Genomic DNA, 19,718 nt, shown 5'->3' on the forward strand with positions numbered 1-19,718 from the left:
AAGAGATTCACATGGTCTAACCCTAACCAACACACTATTTTATTTCCAGATAAGGCTTGAAGTAGAATGAATGACAGCCAGTTCAATTGCTCCATCTGTCTGGAGTTGTTCACTAACCCAGTCACTACTCCATGTGGACACAACTTCTGTAAGAATTGTATTGGGAGTTACTGGGATTCCAGTGATGTAACCCAGTGTCCCGCGTGTAAAGAGGAGTTTTACAAAAGAACTGACCTCCGGCTCAACATATCATTCAAAGAAGTAGTTGATCATTTTAAGTCTATGAGTGTTAAAGATCTGAAGCGCCCCACGTTCGCTGGTCCTAGAAATGTGGCCTGTGACGTCTGCACTGGGACGAAGCAGAAGGCCCTGAAGTCCTGCCTGGTGTGTCTGACCTCCTACTGTGAGACTCACCTGGAGCCTCATCAGAGAGTGGTGACTCTGAAGAGACACAAGCTGGTGGACCCCGTGAAGAACCTGGAGAACAGGATTTGTAAGAAGCATGAGAGGCTACTGGACATGTTCTGTCAGAACGACCAGATGTTTCTGTGTCACCTCTGTGCTGAGACAGACCACAATAAACATTTCATTTTAACCGTAGAAAAAGTGTCGGAAGTAAAGAGGGTACGTTGTTTTCCACAAGATCCTTCAGCACTATTATAAAATCTACAATTCAATTTTTTTTTAAACTGTAAGCAGTTGAGGAAAGCGAATTTGAGGATATAATTTGGTTTGATTTCCTTTTTTAAATAATTTTTTACTTTGGGGTTGTCCAGAAATCCCATTTTGGGGGTTCCTGGGTTTCCTGCGTATTCCCTCCTGAGTCTAGGAATCTTCCAAGAGTTTTGGGAAAGTTACCGGATTTCGGCAACCATTGATTACGATTTCTTACGATTGTTTCCTCAGGTCCATGTCAAGCACACTGAGACAGAGGTTCAGCAGATGATCCAGGACAGAGAGAAGGTTGGGCTGGGCTGCCTTCTGAGAATTCATAGGTGAGTGAGTAAACTCTCATTGCCATCCGTTCTGTTGGCCAACGTGCAATCATTGGAAAATAAAATGGATGACCTATGATCAAGATTATACTACCAACGGGACATTAAAAACTGTAATATCTTATGTTTCACCGAGCCGTGGCTGAATGACGACACAGATATTATAGAGCAGGCGGGATTTTCCATGCACCGGCAGGACAGAGAAGCTACGTCTGGTAAGACGAGGGCCGGGGGTGTGTGTCTATTTGTCAATAACAGCTGGTGCGCAATGTCTAATATTAAAGAAGTCTCGAGGTATTGCTCGCCTGAGGTAGAGTACCTCATGATAAGCTGTAGACTATACTATCTACCAAGAGAGTTCTCATCTATATTATTCGTAGCCGTCTATTTACCACCACAAACCGATGCTGGCACTAAGACTGCATTCAACCAGCTGTATAAGGCCATAGAAACACAAGAAAATTCTCATCCAGAAGTGGCACTCCTAGTGGCCGGGGACTTTAATGCAGGCAAACTTATATCAGTTTATCTAATTTTTAACAGCATGTCGCATGTGCAACCAGAGGAAAGAAAACTCTAGACCACCTTTACTCCACACACAGAGATGCACACAAAGCCCCCCCCCCCCCCCCCCCCCATTTGGCAAATCTGACCACAATTCTATCCTCCTGATTCCTGCTTACAAGCAAAAACTAAAGCAGGAAGTACCAGTGACTCGCTCAATGCGGACATGATCAGATGATGTGGATGCTACACTACAGGACTGTTTTGCTAGCACAGACTGGAATATGTTCCGGGATTCATCAAATGACATTGAGGATTACACCATCTCAGTCATCGGCTTCATATATAAGTATATCGACAACGTCATCCCCACAGTGACCGTACGTACATATCCCAACCAGAAGCCATGGATTACAGGCAACATCCGCATCGAGCTAAAGGCTAGAGCTGCCACTTTCAAGGAGCGGGACACTACTCCGGATGCTTACAAGAAATCCTGCTATGCCCTCAGATGAACCATCAAACAAGCAAAGTGTCAATACAGGATTAAGATTGAATTCTACTACACCGGCTCTGACACTCGTCGGATGTATCAGGGCTTGAAATCTATTACGGACTACAAAGGGAAACCCAGCCGCGAGTCTACCAGACAAGCTAAATGCCTTTTATGCTTGCTTCGAGGCAAGCAACACTGAAGCGTGCATGAGAGCACCAGCTGTTCTGGGCGACTTTGTGATAACGCTTCCGGTAGCCGATGTGAGCAAGACCTTTAAACAGGTCAACATTCGCAAAGCCGCGGGGCCTGATGGATTACCAGGATGTGTACTCAAAGCATGCACGGACCAACTGGCAAGTGTCTTCACTGACATTTTCAACCTCTCCCTGAGTCTGTAATACCTACATGTTTCAAGCAGACCACCATAGTCCCTGTGCCCAAGGAAGGTAACCTGCCTAAAAAATTACTGCTCCGGAACACTCACGTCAGTAGCCATAAAGTGCTTTGAAAGGCTGGTCATGGCTCACATCAACAGCATCCTCCCAGATACCCTAGAACCCACTCTAATTTTCATACCACCCCAACAGATCCACAGATGACCCAACCTCAATCGCACTCCACACTGCCCTTTCCCACCTGGACAAAAGGAACACCTACTATGTGAGAATGCTGTTCATTGACTACACCTCAGCGTTGAACACCATAGTGCCCACAAAGCTCATGGTTAGATTGTTGGACCAGTAACCGAAAGGTTGCTAGAACAAATCCCTGAGCCGACAAGTTAAACATCTGTTGTTCTGCCCCTGAACAAGGCAGTTAACCCACTGTTCCTAGGCCGTCGTTGTAAATAAGAATTTGTTCTTAACTGACTTGGCTAGTTAAATAAATGTTAAATAAAAAACAGGGTCCTTAACTTACGCTGCTACGCTGATCCTCAACACTGGGGCCTCTCAGGGGTGTGTGCTTAGTCCCCTCCTGTACTCCCTGTTCACCCACGACTGCGTGGCAAAACACGACTCCAACACCATCATTAAGTTTGCTGATGACACAACAATGGTAGGCCTGATCATCGACAACGATGAGACAACCTATAGGGAGGAGGTCAGAGACCTGTGTCACGAGAATTTTCAATTCCAATGATAATAACAATCAATCAATAACTCTGACCAATCCCCAAGATCTGTAAGACCACGGGTTTAATAATCATTAGTCAAAGACTCAGCTTATGCAAAAAGATAGTACCGTTTATTCAGAGAACGTTCTGAAGTCCATTATACAAAGACATCCATTTTATAGCTGCGCACATACTTCCACACAAACAGTAGATATCCTACGCACATACATACACACAAACAGTATGTGAGTTTTATCCTTCTTCATGGTTCTCACCACTGTGTATGCCTACCCTGCCGACAGTTCCATTCCCCCCGAGATTAGAGAAACCTAGAGAAATCCTCCCTGTCCTCCTAAGTTTTCTCAGTTCCTGCCAGGTGGGTTCAAACACAGTCTAACTATTCTCGGTGTCTTTCTTCGGCCTCCTCCCCCCCATACAAGTTCAAATCCTGAGCTACGCCTTGCTCAGACAGTCTGGGTTTTTCCACTATACAGATACATTGTTTTAACCTAATTCTGACTAAAACTACACACATCATCAGAATATAATTTTATGATTCTAATCAATTTCATACAATTATACAGTATGGTTTCAGGGTGGAATATTCTAATCATTAATTTAAACATATAAATTCCATTATCAACCTGGCAGTGTGGTGCCAGGACAACAACTTCTCCCTCAATGTGAGCAAGACAAAGGAGCTGATCGTGGACTACAGGAAACAGGCCCCATTAACATCGACGGGGCTGTAGTGGAGCGGGTCGAGAGTTTTTCAAGTTCCTATGTGTCCACATCACCAAAAACTATCATGGTCCAAACACACCAAGATAGTCGTGAAGAGGGCACGACAACACCTTTACCCCCTCAGGAGACTGAAAAGATTTGGTATGGGTCCCCAGATCCTTAAAAAGTTACACAGCTGCACCATCCTGACCGGTTGCATCACCACCTGGTATGGTAACTGATCAGCATCTGACCGTAAGGCTCTACAGAGGGTAGTACGTATGGTCCAGTACATCACTGGGGCCAGGATTCCTGCCATCCAGGACCTATATACAAGGCGGTGTCAGAGAAAAGCCTCCAGTCACCCAAGTCACAGATTGTTTTCTCTTCTACCGCACGGCAAGCAGTACCGGAGCGCCAAGTCTAGGACCAAAAGGCTCCTTAACAGCTTCTGCCCCCAAGCCATAGACTGCTGAACAATTAATCAAATGCGGGTACTATTTAATGAAGCTGCCAGTTGAGGACTTGTGAGGCGTCTGTTTCTCAAACTAGACAATCTAATGTACTTGTCCTCTTGCTCAGTTATGCACCAGGGCCTCCCCCTCCTCTTTCTATTCTGGTTAGAAGCAGTTTGCGCTGTTCTGTGAAGGGAGTAGTACACAGCGTTGGATGAGATCTTCAGTTTCTTGGCAATTTCTCGCATGGAATAGCCTTCATTTCTCAGAACAAGAATAGACTGACGAGTTTCAGAAGAGAGTCCTTTGTTTCTGGCCATTTTGAGCCTGTAATCGAACCCAGAAATGCTGATGCTCCAGATACTCAACCAGTCTAAAGAAGGCCAGTTTTATGGATTCTTTAATCAGGACAACAGTTTTCAGCTTTGCTAACATAATTGCAAAATGGTTTTCTAATGATCAATTAGCCTTTTAAAATTATAAACTTGGATTAGCTCACACAATGTGCCATTGGAACACAGGAGTGATGGTTGCTGATAATGGGCCTCTGTACGCCTATATAGATATTCCATTAAAAAAATCTGCCGTTTCCAGCTACAATAGTCATTTACAACATTAACAATGTGTACACTGTATTTCTGATCAATTTGATGTTATTTTAAATGGACAAAAAAAGTGCTTTTCTCTCAAAAACAAGGACATTTCTAAGTGACCCCAAACCTTTGAACGGAGTGTATGCACTGTATTGTGTATTAAATACTAATCCAATGTATGCATTCAGAGTAATTCAATTTCTGAATACAAATTCATTTTCTGTTGGCACTAATATCACTCCATATGCATGTTCTTGGCTCATCGTCTCTCTAGATGGGAAAGAAGTCTTGAAATCACCAAGGAAATAGATGGTTAACAAAACCAAGAAAGATTCATCAAAGATGTTTGTGTCTTTGATTAAGACTAGTTCAGCTCTGGAAAACACTATTTGGAGGTGAGATGAGAAGAGATGACATGTTACTTTATTATTTGGTTTTGCATCACAAGCTCCACGTCACACACAATAGAAAAGTTAAAAAAGGCAGACAGCATAATGTCACATATTCTGTAACACATCATCACAGAAGACATAGCATGTCATCTAGTGCTGCAAAAACCACTAACTTCAAAAACATCACTGGCTTTTCAGAAAGCCCAGTTGAAAGATTCCTGGCATCAGGATTTCTGGAAACCCGGGGAGTTTTGGGAAAGTTATTGGAAACCAGTTCAATAACAGGCACATTATATGTTTCAGGTGGGGGTGCAAGGTAAATCCAACTGGTTCTTAGGAGTCGCACGGCAATCGGTGAATAGGAAAGAGTTCATTGTGGCAAACCCCAACGAAGTCCTGTGGTCTCTGTGTCTCATCAAAGGCAAAGAGATCCATGCCTGTACCAACAATGCCTTTTCTCTCACCCTTAGTGGCGGCTTGCCTACAAAAGTGGGGGTGTTTGTGAATTACGACTGCGGTCAGGTCTCATTTTACAACGTCGAGACCAAGTCTCATATGTACTTGTTCGTCGGTTGTACATTCAGGGAGAATGTGCTTCCTTTCTTTGCCCCTTGTCGAAGTCATGATGATAAGAAAGAGCTCCTCCCTCTGGTTATAGCTCCAGTTCATGTAACAGAATGATTAAAAAATGTTTTGTTAGTTCTAGGATTTCTGGAAAACCAGGTAATTTTTGTAAAGATACCAGAACTTTTCAACCCTAAAACAGAGTTAGGTGATAAAATCGCATAATGTTATTACTGTGTAAGAAAGCCATGTACAGTGATGAGCTGAATTTCTCAGTATTCCTCAATATTAACCTTGTGATTCTATTCTCAATGTGGACTGGTGTTACTCGGGAGATTATTGTGTTGGTATAATGTACACTGAACACAAATATCAACGCAACATGCAACAATTTCTAGAAGGAATTGCTAGAATTGCTATAGCTGAGGATTTCAAGGCTGCTATTGCTGAACTGGACACCAAAATCGAGAGCACCAATCGAACGGTCGCTTCGCAGGGCCAGAGTATTGTGGACCTAGAGAAGGCTTCTGAATTCAACGCTGGTAGGATCGATGAGTTAGAGAAGCTATGCATGGCCTTGCAGGAAAGTATGCAGAGGCTTTCCGTGAAGTGGTTGAGTTAGAAGGCCGGTCCAGACGTCATAACCTTCGCATTGTTGGTCTGGCAGAGGGGGTGGAGGCCGGCTCTCGCCCCACGACTTCTTCGCCGAGCTACTGAGGGATACAATGGGATCGGAAGTTTTTGCTTCGGATCCGCAGCTGGACCGTGCACATCGCGCACTTGTCCCCGTGCCTGGACCGGGCCAACGTCCTTGCCCAGTAATCATCTGTTGTCACAGTTTCAAGACCAAGGATCTTATCCTGTGTGAAGCTCAGAGGGGTAACCTGTTACATAAAGGACATCCCTTCCGTGTCTATGATGATTATGCGCCTGATGTGGCAAAGCAGCACGCCGGCTACAGGGATGTCATGACCAAACTCCATCTTCGCCCCAACCTTTCTCTTCCCTGCCAGACTCAGAATTAGACTCCTGAGAAGATTTGTCTCTCCTCGGTTTTGGACGCAGAGAAGTTTATCCGGGAATACACACCAGTCCCCTGTACAGGTTAGAGCGCCTTTTCATTGCGTGCTAGGATCTCCTCATGGACTCTAATCCATAATGTGTCATAGCGGGGGAAATCTTGTTCAATTGTTTTAGTAAGGGCTGCCGATTGACATGTTATTGTTGTTCCCGGACATGTAGGACGCTGGTCCGGCCACTGGAGGGCGATCGGAGCTTTCATTTCACTTTCATTCTGGCTGGACGACTGACCTGTCGCTGGATTTCCATGTTTAGAGCAATGCCTGTTTGATTGGCTTGCCAGGTTTGATCATTGACACTTTCGGATGGATGTCCTTATATTCCCCCATCGTTGCTATTTATTTATTTCTCAATTCTTACTTATTATTATTATTATATATTTTTTTTGGGGGGGGGGGGGGGGGGGGGGGGTCGTGCCAGACCTTAAGATCTTGGTTGGTCTGGGTATGTATGTGTTTATGTGAATATATGTATATATAATTTGTAAAGGAATGTGATGTATTTATATATGTATGTACAATGCCTCAGACCCCTTGACTTTTTCCACATACTGTTAGGATACAGCCTTATTCAACAATGTTTTCAATTGTTATTTTTCCTCATCAATCTACACACAATACCCCATAATGACAAAGAAAATTTGGTTTTATAATTTTTTTGCAAATGTATTAAAAACAAAAACTGAAATATCACATTTATATAAGTGTTCAGACCCTTTACTCAGTACTTTGTTGAAGCATTTTTTGCAGCGATTACAGCCTCGGGTCTTCTTGGGTATGACGCTACAAGCTTGGCACACCTGTATTTGGGGAGTTTCTCCCATTCTTCACTAAAGATCCTCTCAAGCTCTGTCGGGTTGGATGGGGAGCGTTGCTGCACAGCTATTTTCTCTCCAGAGATGTTCGATCGGGTTCAAGTCCAGGCTCTGGCTGGGCCACTCAAGGCATTCAGAGACTTGTCCCGAAGCCACTCCTGCATTGTCTTGGCTGTGTGCTTAGGGTCGTTGTCCTGTTGGAAGGTGAACTTTCGTCTCAGTCTGAGGGTTTCATCAAGGATCTTTCTGTACTTTGCTCCGTTCATCTTTGCCTCATTCCTGACTAGTCTCGCAGTCCCTGCCACTGAAAAACATCCCAAAAGCATGATGCTGCCACCACCATGCTTCACCGTAAGGATGGTGCCAAGTTTCCTCCAGATGTGACGCTTGGCATTCAGGCCATCTTTCTCATGGTATGAGAGTCTTTAGGTGCCTTTTGGCAAACTCCAAGTGGGCTATCATGTGCCTTTAACTGAGGAGTGGCTTCTGTCTGGCCACTGTACCATAAAGGCCTGATTGGTGGTGTTGCAAAGATGGTTGTCCTTCTGGAAGGTTCTCCCATCTTCACCAAGGAACTCTAGAGCTCTGTCAGAGTGTTCGGGTTTTTGTCACCTCCCTGACCAAAGCCCTTCTTCCCTGATTGCTCAGTTTGGCTGGGCGGCCAGCTCTAGGAAGAGATTTGGTGGTTTCAAACTCCTTCCATTTAAGAACGATAGAGGCCACTGTGTTCTTGGGGACCTTCAATGCTGCAGATATGTTTTGGTACCCTTCCCCAGATCTTTGCCTCGACACAATCCTGTCTTGGAGCTCTACGGACAATTTGTTGATCTCATGGCTTGGTTTTTGCTCTGACATGCGCTGTCAACTGTGGGCCTTGTATAGACAGGTGTGTGCCTTTCTAAATCATGTCCAATCAATTGAATTTACCACAGGTGGACTTCATTCAAGTTTTCGAAACATCTCAAGGATGTTCAATGAAAACAGGATGCACCTGAGCTCAATTTCGAATCATATAGCAAAGGGTCTGAATACTTATGTAAATAAGGTATTTCTGTTTTTTATTTTTAATACATTTACCAACATCTTAAAAACCTGTTTCGCTTCGTCATTATGGGGTATTGTGTGTAGATTGATGAGCATTTTTTTGTTATTTAATCCATTTTAGAATAGGGCTGTAACGTAACAAAATGTGGAAAAAGTCATGGCGTCTGAATACTTTCTGAAGGCACTGTATCTTATTTTGTGTTATTTATTTTTTACCTCAAACTCTGGGTCTTTTTGTATCTGTCTGCTCTTGTATGTTTACTGTATATACGAATTGCATACTTCAAATAAAATACAATTTTATTTGTCACATACACATGGTTAGCAGATCTTAATGCGAGTATAGCGAAATGCTTGTGCTTCTAGTTCTGACCATGCAGTCTTTTCTACAAAGTACCTATACACCATTCTTGTGTGTGTTCAATAAAAAATATTTGAGCAGAAATTTTGGCCCCTACTTTTCAAAACACAGTGTCAAAATGTCACACCAGCCTAAGCTCTCTCTAAATGAGCATCCTGAACAGATTAAAAGGGAGAATCTTATTTGCATACTCCTCGTGCCCTCTTTCATCTCTCTTCGCCTCCTTCTAAAAAAAACATTGAATGAGAAAGCCAGAGGTCCCTTGTTTGAATAAAGGGTGGATTGTTCTTCATCCTCCCCTGATTCAGAATACACAATTTTCTTTGCCATGGCATGCTTGGTTCAATAGCTATTTACAAGAGAAAACCAAATATCCAATATAAAACTAATTTTACCTCAGTGCCGAACTGAACCACATACCTATTGAACCATATATCTACAGGCTCTAAAAAGTTGGGTAAGCAATACTTTCCTGTGGATATTTTGTATCAAATTTCAAGCAGCTGAAGGAGAAACCTCACAGAGAACTGGTAGAGTAAGTTCAAATGTAATTGTATTAAATATTCTGGCTTGTAAGGAATATTTACACGATTTTGCAGACATTAGTTTCAGGCTGTATATACCGATTCATTGTGTATTACAGCCTGATTAATCAGACTTGCTTCTGTAGTGCTTGGCTGTGTTCGAAAGCATCAAAACCGTGATGTATCTTGGGTAAATTGTGACAGACTGATCTACAAATAATATTGAGTAGATATTTATGAGGGAAAGTGATTAGTAGATGTCTACACGCCCATTGTGATTTCTGGCTATTGGGGGGAGGAGGGTGTGAGAAAAGGTGGAGATGAGGGAGGCACAACTTTTCTACTAGGTACTGTAGTCATAAAGCATCTGATTAGGATTGCTGATCTAGGATCAGCTTTGCATTTTAACCATAATGAATATGATTATGTGGACAAAGGGGCCTGATCCTAGATCAGCACTTCTGCTTTGTAAATACAGGCCCAGGTGAAGTTTGGACACACCCACAGAGTGCATATTACTCAGAGCAAAAGAAGAGGGGGAAAGAGAGATACTGCAGGGCATGTGATGTTGAGAGAGAGAGCGGGTGGGGCACTGTAGTGAGTTCGTTTTCACAGGGCCAAAACCTGTTGTGGATTTACATAGACAGACGGCCTGTATAATACAATACAGTGGTGTGGGGCTCCAACACCCAGAGGACTGTACAGAGACACGGCACTGTGTGGACTCACACAAGAAAATCAGGAAAACTTCATCAGCATGCAGAGTAAGTTATATACCTTTATATATAATGACCTTTGATCCCTTTCATAGGCCTGTTATATAATGGCAATCTCATAGGTTATCCTCGAATTGGTTACCAGTAATGATTGTAAACTTTTTTGGACATAGGAGTTTTTTCACAGTATATGGTTGAATAGTTTTCATCAGTGTGTTTAAAGAAATATTGATGTAGTATGGAACATAACGTACAAAAGTCTGACTCAATGGTGTGGGAGGAGAAATGATCAAGGTCCCACATTGTGTTTGTGATCAAGGTCCCACAATGATCAAGGTCCCACAATGTGAATTATTAGTGTCTTTTTTTTGGTAATTGTTTTGCATGAATTTGATGATACTTGTGTAGAAATTGACATTTGTGATTCTGCCATATGCTCTCACTTAAAAATTTCAAACTTCCTGTATTTGAGGAGCTGAAGTTTTGCTAAAAGAGTATCGTTATCTGACGTTGAAAAGGCATTTATTGAAACATGGCTGGTGTCATATCAGTTTATATGGGCACAGTGCACTCACTACCTTTGACCAGAGTGCTCTAAATAGGCAATATGGTGCAATTTGAGACACAGTCAAACTGTGTGGTACCATCCAGGACGATTAGTTGTTCTTTAAACCTAGAGCAGGTGCATGGTAGAGGTACAGCCTGCATTTCTACATTCCAGGGACGGTTTACAGCTGAAGTATACGGATCAATCTTTTTCACAACCCGTTTCCTGATAGGAGTGAGCGAGCCTTGTGTTGGTGTTTGTATTTGTGTTTAAAATTGGAAGTAGTGCATGGATGAAGTTAGAGCTGTTGAGCTCTTTTGAATTTCCTGGCATTTTTGTTAACCAGCCATGAACACTCTCTCTCTCTCGCCTCTCTCCTCTCTCTTTCCTCTCTTTTTCTCTCTCTGCCTCGCTTACACACTCACTCACCCACACACGCTGTCTCTCTCTCTCTCTCTCTCTCTCTCTCTCTCTCTCTCTCTCTCTCTCTCTCTCTATCTCTCTCTCTCTCTCTCTCTCTCTCTCTCTCTCTCTCTCTCCCCCCCCGTCAGGTGTGAGTTCCCCAGGCAGGGGGGGCACCCTGTCGGAGGAGTCGTTCCAGTGTTCTATCTGCCTGGAGGTCTTCGTGGAGCCCGTCTCTACCCCCTGCGGACACAGCTTCTGCAAGGCATGTCTGCAGGTACCACATGTACTTTATAAAGCCCTTGTTACATAAGCAGTTATCACAAAGTACTTTGCAGTTACCTGGGCCTAGAGCCCAAAGAGTAGGCAAAGCAGAAGCAAAAGTTCAGTGGCTAGGAAAAACTAGCGCAATAGAGAGGAACCCGGCTATGAGGGGCGGCTGAAACTGACGCTGTTATTCCAACCCCTCGTGGGTGTGTGTGTGTGTTTTCATGGACTATAAGGAAAATTAATCAATAACCTTCTTCTTCTGCTGCTCCTCCTCCTAAGGGCTACTGGGACCACAGCAAGAAGTTCCTGTGCCCCATGTGTAAGAAGAGCTACAGCCGGAGGCCGGAGCTCAGCATCAACCGGGTCCTCGCCGAGATCGCTGCCCACTTCCAGGGCCTCGAAGTAGGGGCTGTTTCACCAAACACGAAGGGGGGTGCGGTGGCTGGGAGTCCGGTGGCGGGTCACAGGGTTCATGGAGAGTCACCAGCAGCTGCGGCGGAGGGTGGAGAGTTTGCCCGGGCAGGCGAGGTGCCGTGTGATGCGTGCATCGGGAGGAAGATGAGGGCACTGAAGTCGTGTCTCAACTGTCCAGGGTCATTCTGTGAGGCACATCTCCGACATCATAAGTGAGAAATAACACAAATAATTTATTTGCTTTTATCTTCTTCTCTTTATTTCTTTCACGTTTTATGTCATTGTCAATCTAACTGTGAGATTTAGATAAACATCCCCTGTTGTGTCCTTGGAATTCCAAAAAAGGTGAAAGGTGATTCAAAAAAATCTTGTTGCAGCAGTAATTTACGGGAGTCACCTTTCCTTGTTTCGATTACCAAGGACTACATGACTATGCCCAGAAAAGCACACCATTCCTTTGTTTCCGCCGGCACACCTAACCTGGAATGAACGTTAACACAGGAAGGTGAAGTCTCTGACGTTTCACCGCCTCGTGGAGCCTGTGCATCATCTGGAGGAGAAGATCTGTAAGAAGCATGAGCGCCTGCTGGAGGTCTACTGCCGCAACGACCACGGCTGTGTCTGTATCTCCTGCGCCGAGGCCACCCACAAGACTCACGAGATCGTCTCTGTTGACCGCGAGTGGAAGAAAAAGATGGTGAGTCCAGGGGAGAACAGGGTGGTAGGGTGGATGGGGGACAGTAGGCAGATAGAAAGGCAGGCCTTAGCTCAGCAGGTTTACATTTTAGCTGATGAGATTGTTTCTCTCGCAGTCTTGTGGCGCTCTGGAGACCATCGTGGGTCAAATGTGCATTGATAGAGTAATGCCCAAAGTAAAAGTTACAATATGAACTGGGTGGTTCTATCCCTGAATGCTGATTGGCTGACAGCCATTGTATATCAGACTTTATACCCCGGGTATGACAAAACATTGTCACATCTGCTCCTGCAACGCCCTCTTCTGCTTATCCTGTATCTCCTTGAACTGCCACCACTCCCCCAGTACTCTCTCCCTCTCCCCATCTCTGTGTGTGTGTGTGTGTGGGTGTGTGTGTGTGTGTGTGTGTGTGTGGGTGTGTGGGTGTGTGGGTGTGTGTGTGTGTGTGTGTGTGTGTGTGTGTGTGTGTGTGTGTGTGTGTGTGTGTGTGTGTGTGTGTGTGTGTGTGGGTGCGTGTGCGTGTGTGTGGGCGGAGACAGGTGTGCTGGAGTCAGCCCGCTCTGACTCTGGTCCCTGTCTCCAGTTCCACGTCTCATCATCCTGCTACTCTGTCCTGGAATACCCACTCTACTACTCCCTTGGATTCCCCTCCGGACCTGCTTACCCTGTCCCAACCCCTCTCGCTCCAGCCTCAGCCTGGTTTCCTGCAACCCACCCGAGCTTCCCCTGGCCTGCACTCCGTCTTCCCCCTGTGTTTCAATAACTACCTTGGTTACTTCATCCCAGTCTCCTCGTCTGAGTCTGCTCTTGGATTCCATTGTTCCACTCCTTGTAACAAACATACATTTTTACTGCTCTAATTACATTGGTAACCAGTTTATAATAGCAATAAGGCACCTCAGGGTTTGTGCTATATGGCCAATATACCACGGCTGAGGGCTGTATCCAGGCAATCCGTGTTGCGTCGTGCATACGAACAGCCCTTGGCCATGGTATATTGGCCATATACCAACCCTCCCCCCATGCCTTATTGCTTAACTATACAGCTGTTTATAGCCCATAGACTACTCCATATCAGCTTGTGTCTTTACATGTGAAAAATTGTTTGGTAAAAATTGGTAAATTAAGTCCAGTAAACCTGCCTTATGTGTATAATGTAGAGTATTAAACAGTATCTCTTGGATCTGGGTACTGATCTAGGGTCGATGCAATCTTATGATATAATAGACAAAACTGACCGCAAATTAGCTACCATGAGATGCTTAATGAATATGAACCCTGCCCTCACACAGAATTATTTGGGCAAGAGGAGGTCGGAGCTGAAATACATGATCAAGGAGCGGACCAAGAAGCTGGAGGAGATCAAACAGTCCATACGGGTCATCAAAGTGAGTCCATTGTATAAATGTTGATGTCATCAAAATCAGCTTTGTCATCAAAGCGTCAACTTTGTCTTTTGTGCTGTTTGGTTGAGTGAGAGTGAGCTGGGTTGTGTTCATTAGGGCAAAACATAGCAAAACAACAATAGTCAATAGTAAAACAGGGACAGGCCTCTAGATTCAGCCGCAGGCCGATTTTTGTCAGAGCGGAGGGTCGGTGGCCGGAACACAATTATAATAATTTGCACGCTGCAATTTTACCACAACTAAGCACAAAAAGAGTTGAATTAGAAAATACAATAATTTCATACCTTGATTACATTGAGAAACGATCACAACTTTTTTTTAAATGCAGAATTCCTGCAGATTTTTGTCTTCTTTTCACCCAAAACTAAAATCATTCAAATAAAAAAAAATCATCACTCTGTTGCCTACCCGTTTTACAGTAATCTATGGCTGATTGTCATACTACCTCTTGACCCTGGCTTTTTGTTTTTTAGGTTCTATTATTTCTGTAAAATAAATATTGGTCTTGATCGGACATATGGATGAATAAACTTACAATGTATAAATAAAATAAATCCACATAGTCGCATCCCCCCATAATGTCCCATACAATACAGTGCCCCCTTATAACACAGTGTCCCCATATAACACAGTGTCCCCATATAACACATTGTCCCTACTCTAGGCTTCCATAGAAATCATTATTTGGTTGTTTTGTAATGTCTCTGGTCCACCCCCTAAGCCTAGGCAGACTAACCGGTGTGGCAAGTGCAAACATTTCCCTGTGTCCCCTCACTCCGTTTTTACCCTATAGTCCTTACCTACAACATCCTGGAAACTCCCTTTGCAGATTAAAGAGGTTAGCAGATAGAATTACTGTGTGAAGAAATCCGGGATTCAAACACAACAAAACGGCCACCCCGCCACTTGTTTAGGTAAACGGCTTGAGAGATAGGGCTGTAGGAATGTAACTGCTCTCAAGTTCATAAGCAGTGCTGGTTATTTACCAAGCCAGCCTAGGTTCACAGCTACACTGGGTGACAAGTCTCCTGGTCAGATATTGACTGTAAATAGAGTGCAGTGCGACTGTGGTCCGCTTGACCCGTATTTAAAAATACAATGAGGATGAGGTTACAGAGGGAGTGGATATCTTGGTGGGTGACTTTCTGACTTAGAGAAAGGGAGTAATGATCTGCTTTGTTTTGTTTTTTCATAGGTTTTGATTTCCTGTGCTCTCATAATCTTTCAATCTCTTGTCCTCAAATGTCTCCAACTAGGTAATATTATACTCTTTCCATATTTTATCACATGAACGTGTGCCGTGTGACTTGGAAAGGAAACGTAACAAAACACGTACTGTCTCCTCCAACTCAAGCAGGTAGATATTTAGCTATAGGACAGTCGAACCGGTTAGGCCAGTTGTGCTGCATGTGTACCAAACAGAGCTTTGACAGCTTTAGAGTTATTTTACATCACTCAAACACCTACCTCGGGCTGCTGCGTGTTTTAACTCTAACGCCTCTCTCCCATATCTCCCCATCTTAAAGAGCAGTGCCCAGAGGGAGTTGGGAGAGAGCTGCCAGCTGTACACCACTATTGATGCTGCAGTATGCTACTTTATGTGCAGCGTGTCTTTATAACCTAGTCCATCTCTGACTATTAAGCAGTGCTCAGAAGGAACTGGAGGAGAGCTGGCAGGTGTTGCTGTATGTCTCTGGTGTGGTATGTCTCTGCAGTATGTCTCTGTCCCTATAACTTCTCCTACCGTCTCTATGTATCTTCAGAGCGGTTCTCAGAAGGAGCTAGAGATGTGTCTCTGTATGCCACTTAATCTCGGGTTAAGAATGTATCAGGCACGTTGTGCATAAACTGAGGTGTGAGGATCGGATGAGTGTGTTTTGGACGAGTTGTTAACATGTTGATCTGACGTAAAGACGTTCAGTTTAATTGCACGACAATATGCAACAATATGCCACTATAACCTCTCAGTATGTCTAGCTATAACCTCTACTATGTCTTCAGAGCAGTGCTCAGAAGGAGTTGGAGGAGAGCTGGCAGGTGTACGCGGAGCTTCAGTGTCTAGTGGAGCAGAGCCAGGCTGAGCTGGTGGAGCTGATCGCTACGAGGCAGCGCGAGGCTGAGAGGCATGCCCAGGAGCTGGCCCGAGGACTGGAGAGCGACCTGAGTCATCTCAGGAAGAGGAACGAAGAGTTGGAAGCCCTGGCACAGAACCAGGACAAAGTCATCTTCCTCCAGGTAGGCTACGACACAACGAGGAGATACATACACACAGAAACACAGAGAGAGAGACCCACACTCTCTCTTAAACCCAGTGGTGTAAAGTACTTAAGTAAAAATACTTTAAACACTGTGTTTAGTACTACTTAAGTTGTTTTTTTAGGGTATCTGTACTTTACTTTACTATTTATATTTTTGGCAACTTTTACTTCACTACATTCCTCAAGAAAATAATGTACATCTTACTCCATACATTTTCCCTGACACCCAAAAGTACTCGTTACAGTTTGACAGGAAAATGGTCCAATTCACACACTTATCAAGAGAACGTCCCTGGTCACCCCTACTGCCTCTGATCTGGCGGACTCACTGAACACAAATGCTTTGTTTGTAAATTATGTCTGTGTTGGAGTGTGCCACTGGCTATCCGTCAATAACAAATTTAAAAAATCGTGCCATCTGGTTTGCTTAATATAAGGAACTTGAAATTATATATTATTTTACTTTTACTTTTGATACTTAAGTACATTTTAGCAATTCAATTTACTTTTGATACTTAAGTATACTTAAAACCAAATACTTTTAGACTTTTACTCAAGTAGTATTTTACTGGGTGACTTTCACTTTTACTTGAGTAATTTTCTATTAAGGTATCTTTACTTTTACTCAAGTATGACAATTTAGTACTTTTTCCACCACTGCTTAAACCCCGCCTTGTCCTCTCCTGCAGAGACTGTCCGCCCTAGCGCTCCTCCCAGAGCCCATTGATTGGTCAGGAGTGAGTGTGAACACTGACCTGTACCTGGGTACCATCCAATCATCCGTCAGTGCTCTCGTCGACAAGTTCCAGGAAGAAATCAAGAGCCTGTATGGAAAAGGTGGGCAAAATCTGCTATTATTACATAGAGCAAATCTGACCTTGTTTGCCATGTACAGTAGTGCATTTCCTGCAGTATAAGGCGCTATTAAAAAGCAGAGCAATTTTAAAAAGGTGTAATTCCAGAGACAAGCATAGTCACTTGCTTCCTGTTGTATGACCTCACTTCATGTGTCCAAATCCCATCTCTACAAGTTAGCTGTATCCATAAGCACTGATCTAGGATCAGCTTCCCTTCCTCAAATCCTTACCTCAACTATAGTGCAGGAAAAACACAAAACTGACCTTAGATCAATGTCTAGGTGCGACTCAATCAGAGATATCTAGGTATCTAGGTCATTAGACTGGCATCTCTATATAGAGAGTGAGTCATCAGATGGGATACATAGTGAAGTATAGTAGATGCCAAAGTTCAGCCATCTGTCAGTAATGAGATGGCAACAACAGGCTGTCAGACTGATACCCCCACAGGTGGTGGGATTAGCACTGTCTGTTTGCCTCCAATTCCAACATGTGTCTGCTGTGACTTTGACTCTCTGACTCCCTCTCTGACTGACTGTCGCTCTCTCCCTCTTTCTCTCTCTCTCCCTCTCTCTGTCTCTGACTGTGTGTGTCTCTCTCGCTCTCCTTTACAGAGCTAAGGAAGCTGCAGAACTATGCAAGTGAGTACAGTTAGAGTTCCCTTTTTCTCTTTTTAAAGAGTGGTGGGAATTTGACTTGCAAGTTTGATTATTGGGATATAAATTCTCCTCTTTGAAACAACTTTGTGTTTTAGTTTAACCTTAGCAGAGGCTTTGTTGATCCTCAGTTTTTCTGCTCTGTCTACTCTGCACCACATGGTGGCAGCACTGGGTCATCACAACAGTTTGGAAGGATACAAACCTATACAGTATTAGTGGAAAGAAAGTGATATGTTGTTTACTCTAGAGTGTTTTACATTGCTTTAAATGGAACTCAGACTGGTTACAATAGAACCGGCCCTCTTCTAAATAGGACTCACACTGTTCTCATTAGAATCAATGCTGTTCTCAATAGAACCGGCAGTGTTCTCAACCCGCTTCTCTCTCTCTGGTCCTCCCCTCCAGGTGAGGTGTTCTTGGACCCGGGCACAGCCCAGAGGAACCTGGTCCTGTCAGAGGACGGTCGCCAGGTGATGTACGAGGAACGAAAGCACAACCAGTCAGAAGGCACTCGCCGCTTCAACCCCGCCCTCTTCGTGCTCGCATGCGAGTGCCTCTCCTCGGGACGCCATTACTGGGAGGTCGATGTGGGCCGTAAGACCGCCTGGACTGTGGGCGTGGTGCGAGCATCGGCCTGCCGGAAGGGAGAGATCAAGCTGAGCCCCGATGGAGGGTACTGGGGCCCTTTTATTATGTTTTTACTTTTTGAATTGAAATTCCATACATTTTGAAGGATTCAAAAGTAAAATCAAAATCTACACATCGCTCAACAAATGTATACACAAAACACATACAGGGTTTCACATTCAAAGGAATTCAAACAGTTTAGGAGAGATCATGACTTATCAGTGTGGCAAAGTACTTAACTAATTTTAATCGAAATATATAGTGATCAACTCCCATAATTGTATGGATGTAATATTTAGCAAGAATAATAATCTCATCTCATTTCATCACATAGGTACTGGTGCCTGTGGCTGAAAAGTGGGGAGGTCAAGGCTCTGGCTTCCACCCGACTGGCCCTGCAGCTGGCCTCTCACCCCCAGAAGATCGGGATCTTCCTCGACTACGAAGGCGGCCAGGTGTCGTTCTACGACGTCAAGAAGCACACGCACCTCTTCACATTTGAGGATACCTTTAATGAGAGTTTGTACCCCATCTTCAGCCCCTGTCTCAATCAAGAGGGAAAGAACGCGTCCCCCCTCATCATCAGTGCAGTGGAGCATAGCTGAGATGAGACATGACATGGGCTACATGCCAAATGCCACCCAATTCCTAGAGCACACTAATTTTGACACGATCTATAGTGCACTACTTTTGACACTATGTAGGGAGTGCACTAACTTTGAACAGAGGCCCATGCACTACCTTTTGACCAGGGACCATAGAGCTTCGGTCAAAAGTAGCGCACTATGTCGGAGTGCATTTACGACACAACCATGACATGACGTGCCCCCTTCTGCTCAGAGGTTGACCAGTCACAGTTTAGTCACTTGAATAGGGCCTGAGTTGTTCCTCACGGTGTGATCTTAACAGGAAAAATTCTGAGACCCAAATGATGGCCTATATACTGTATAACTACAGCCCAGAGTTTTCCCTGGTCATACTTTAGGCTAAACAGTGAACAACTAAACATGTTAAGGATCTCTTAAAGGGATGGTTCTTTGAATAGAAAACACATCTTCTAAAAATCCTCACTGTGAAACACTGTGTTTACTTTTACCTAGACATTTTATAAGTCTAGAAGTCAATTGGAAGCTGTAAACATAACTACAGTACTTCTATTAATTCACAGACAATACATTATTCTTACTTTTGTACTTCAATCAGCAA

The 19,718-nt window shown here is 44.0% G+C and overlaps 1 protein-coding gene across 1 annotated transcript; it reads left to right on the forward strand.

Annotated features, from left to right (window-relative positions):
- The first annotated feature begins 282 nt into the window (after positions 1-282).
- Positions 283-19,272, forward strand: LOC120049028 (E3 ubiquitin-protein ligase TRIM39-like). Its single transcript, XM_038995286.1, has 10 exons — positions 283-526; positions 11,474-11,601; positions 11,874-12,220; positions 12,510-12,705; positions 13,998-14,093; positions 16,113-16,346; positions 17,059-17,206; positions 17,841-17,867; positions 18,291-18,558; positions 18,847-19,272. The coding sequence occupies exons 1-10, from the start codon at positions 283-285 to the stop codon at positions 19,115-19,117; spliced, it is 1,959 nt and encodes a 652-aa protein (XP_038851214.1). The 3' UTR covers positions 19,118-19,272.
- Positions 19,273-19,718: the final 446 nt, after the last annotated feature.

The sequence above is a fragment of the Salvelinus namaycush genome, chromosome 6 (assembly GCF_016432855.1).
Source record: "Salvelinus namaycush isolate Seneca chromosome 6, SaNama_1.0, whole genome shotgun sequence".
Classification (NCBI taxonomy): Eukaryota; Metazoa; Chordata; class Actinopteri; order Salmoniformes; family Salmonidae; genus Salvelinus; species Salvelinus namaycush.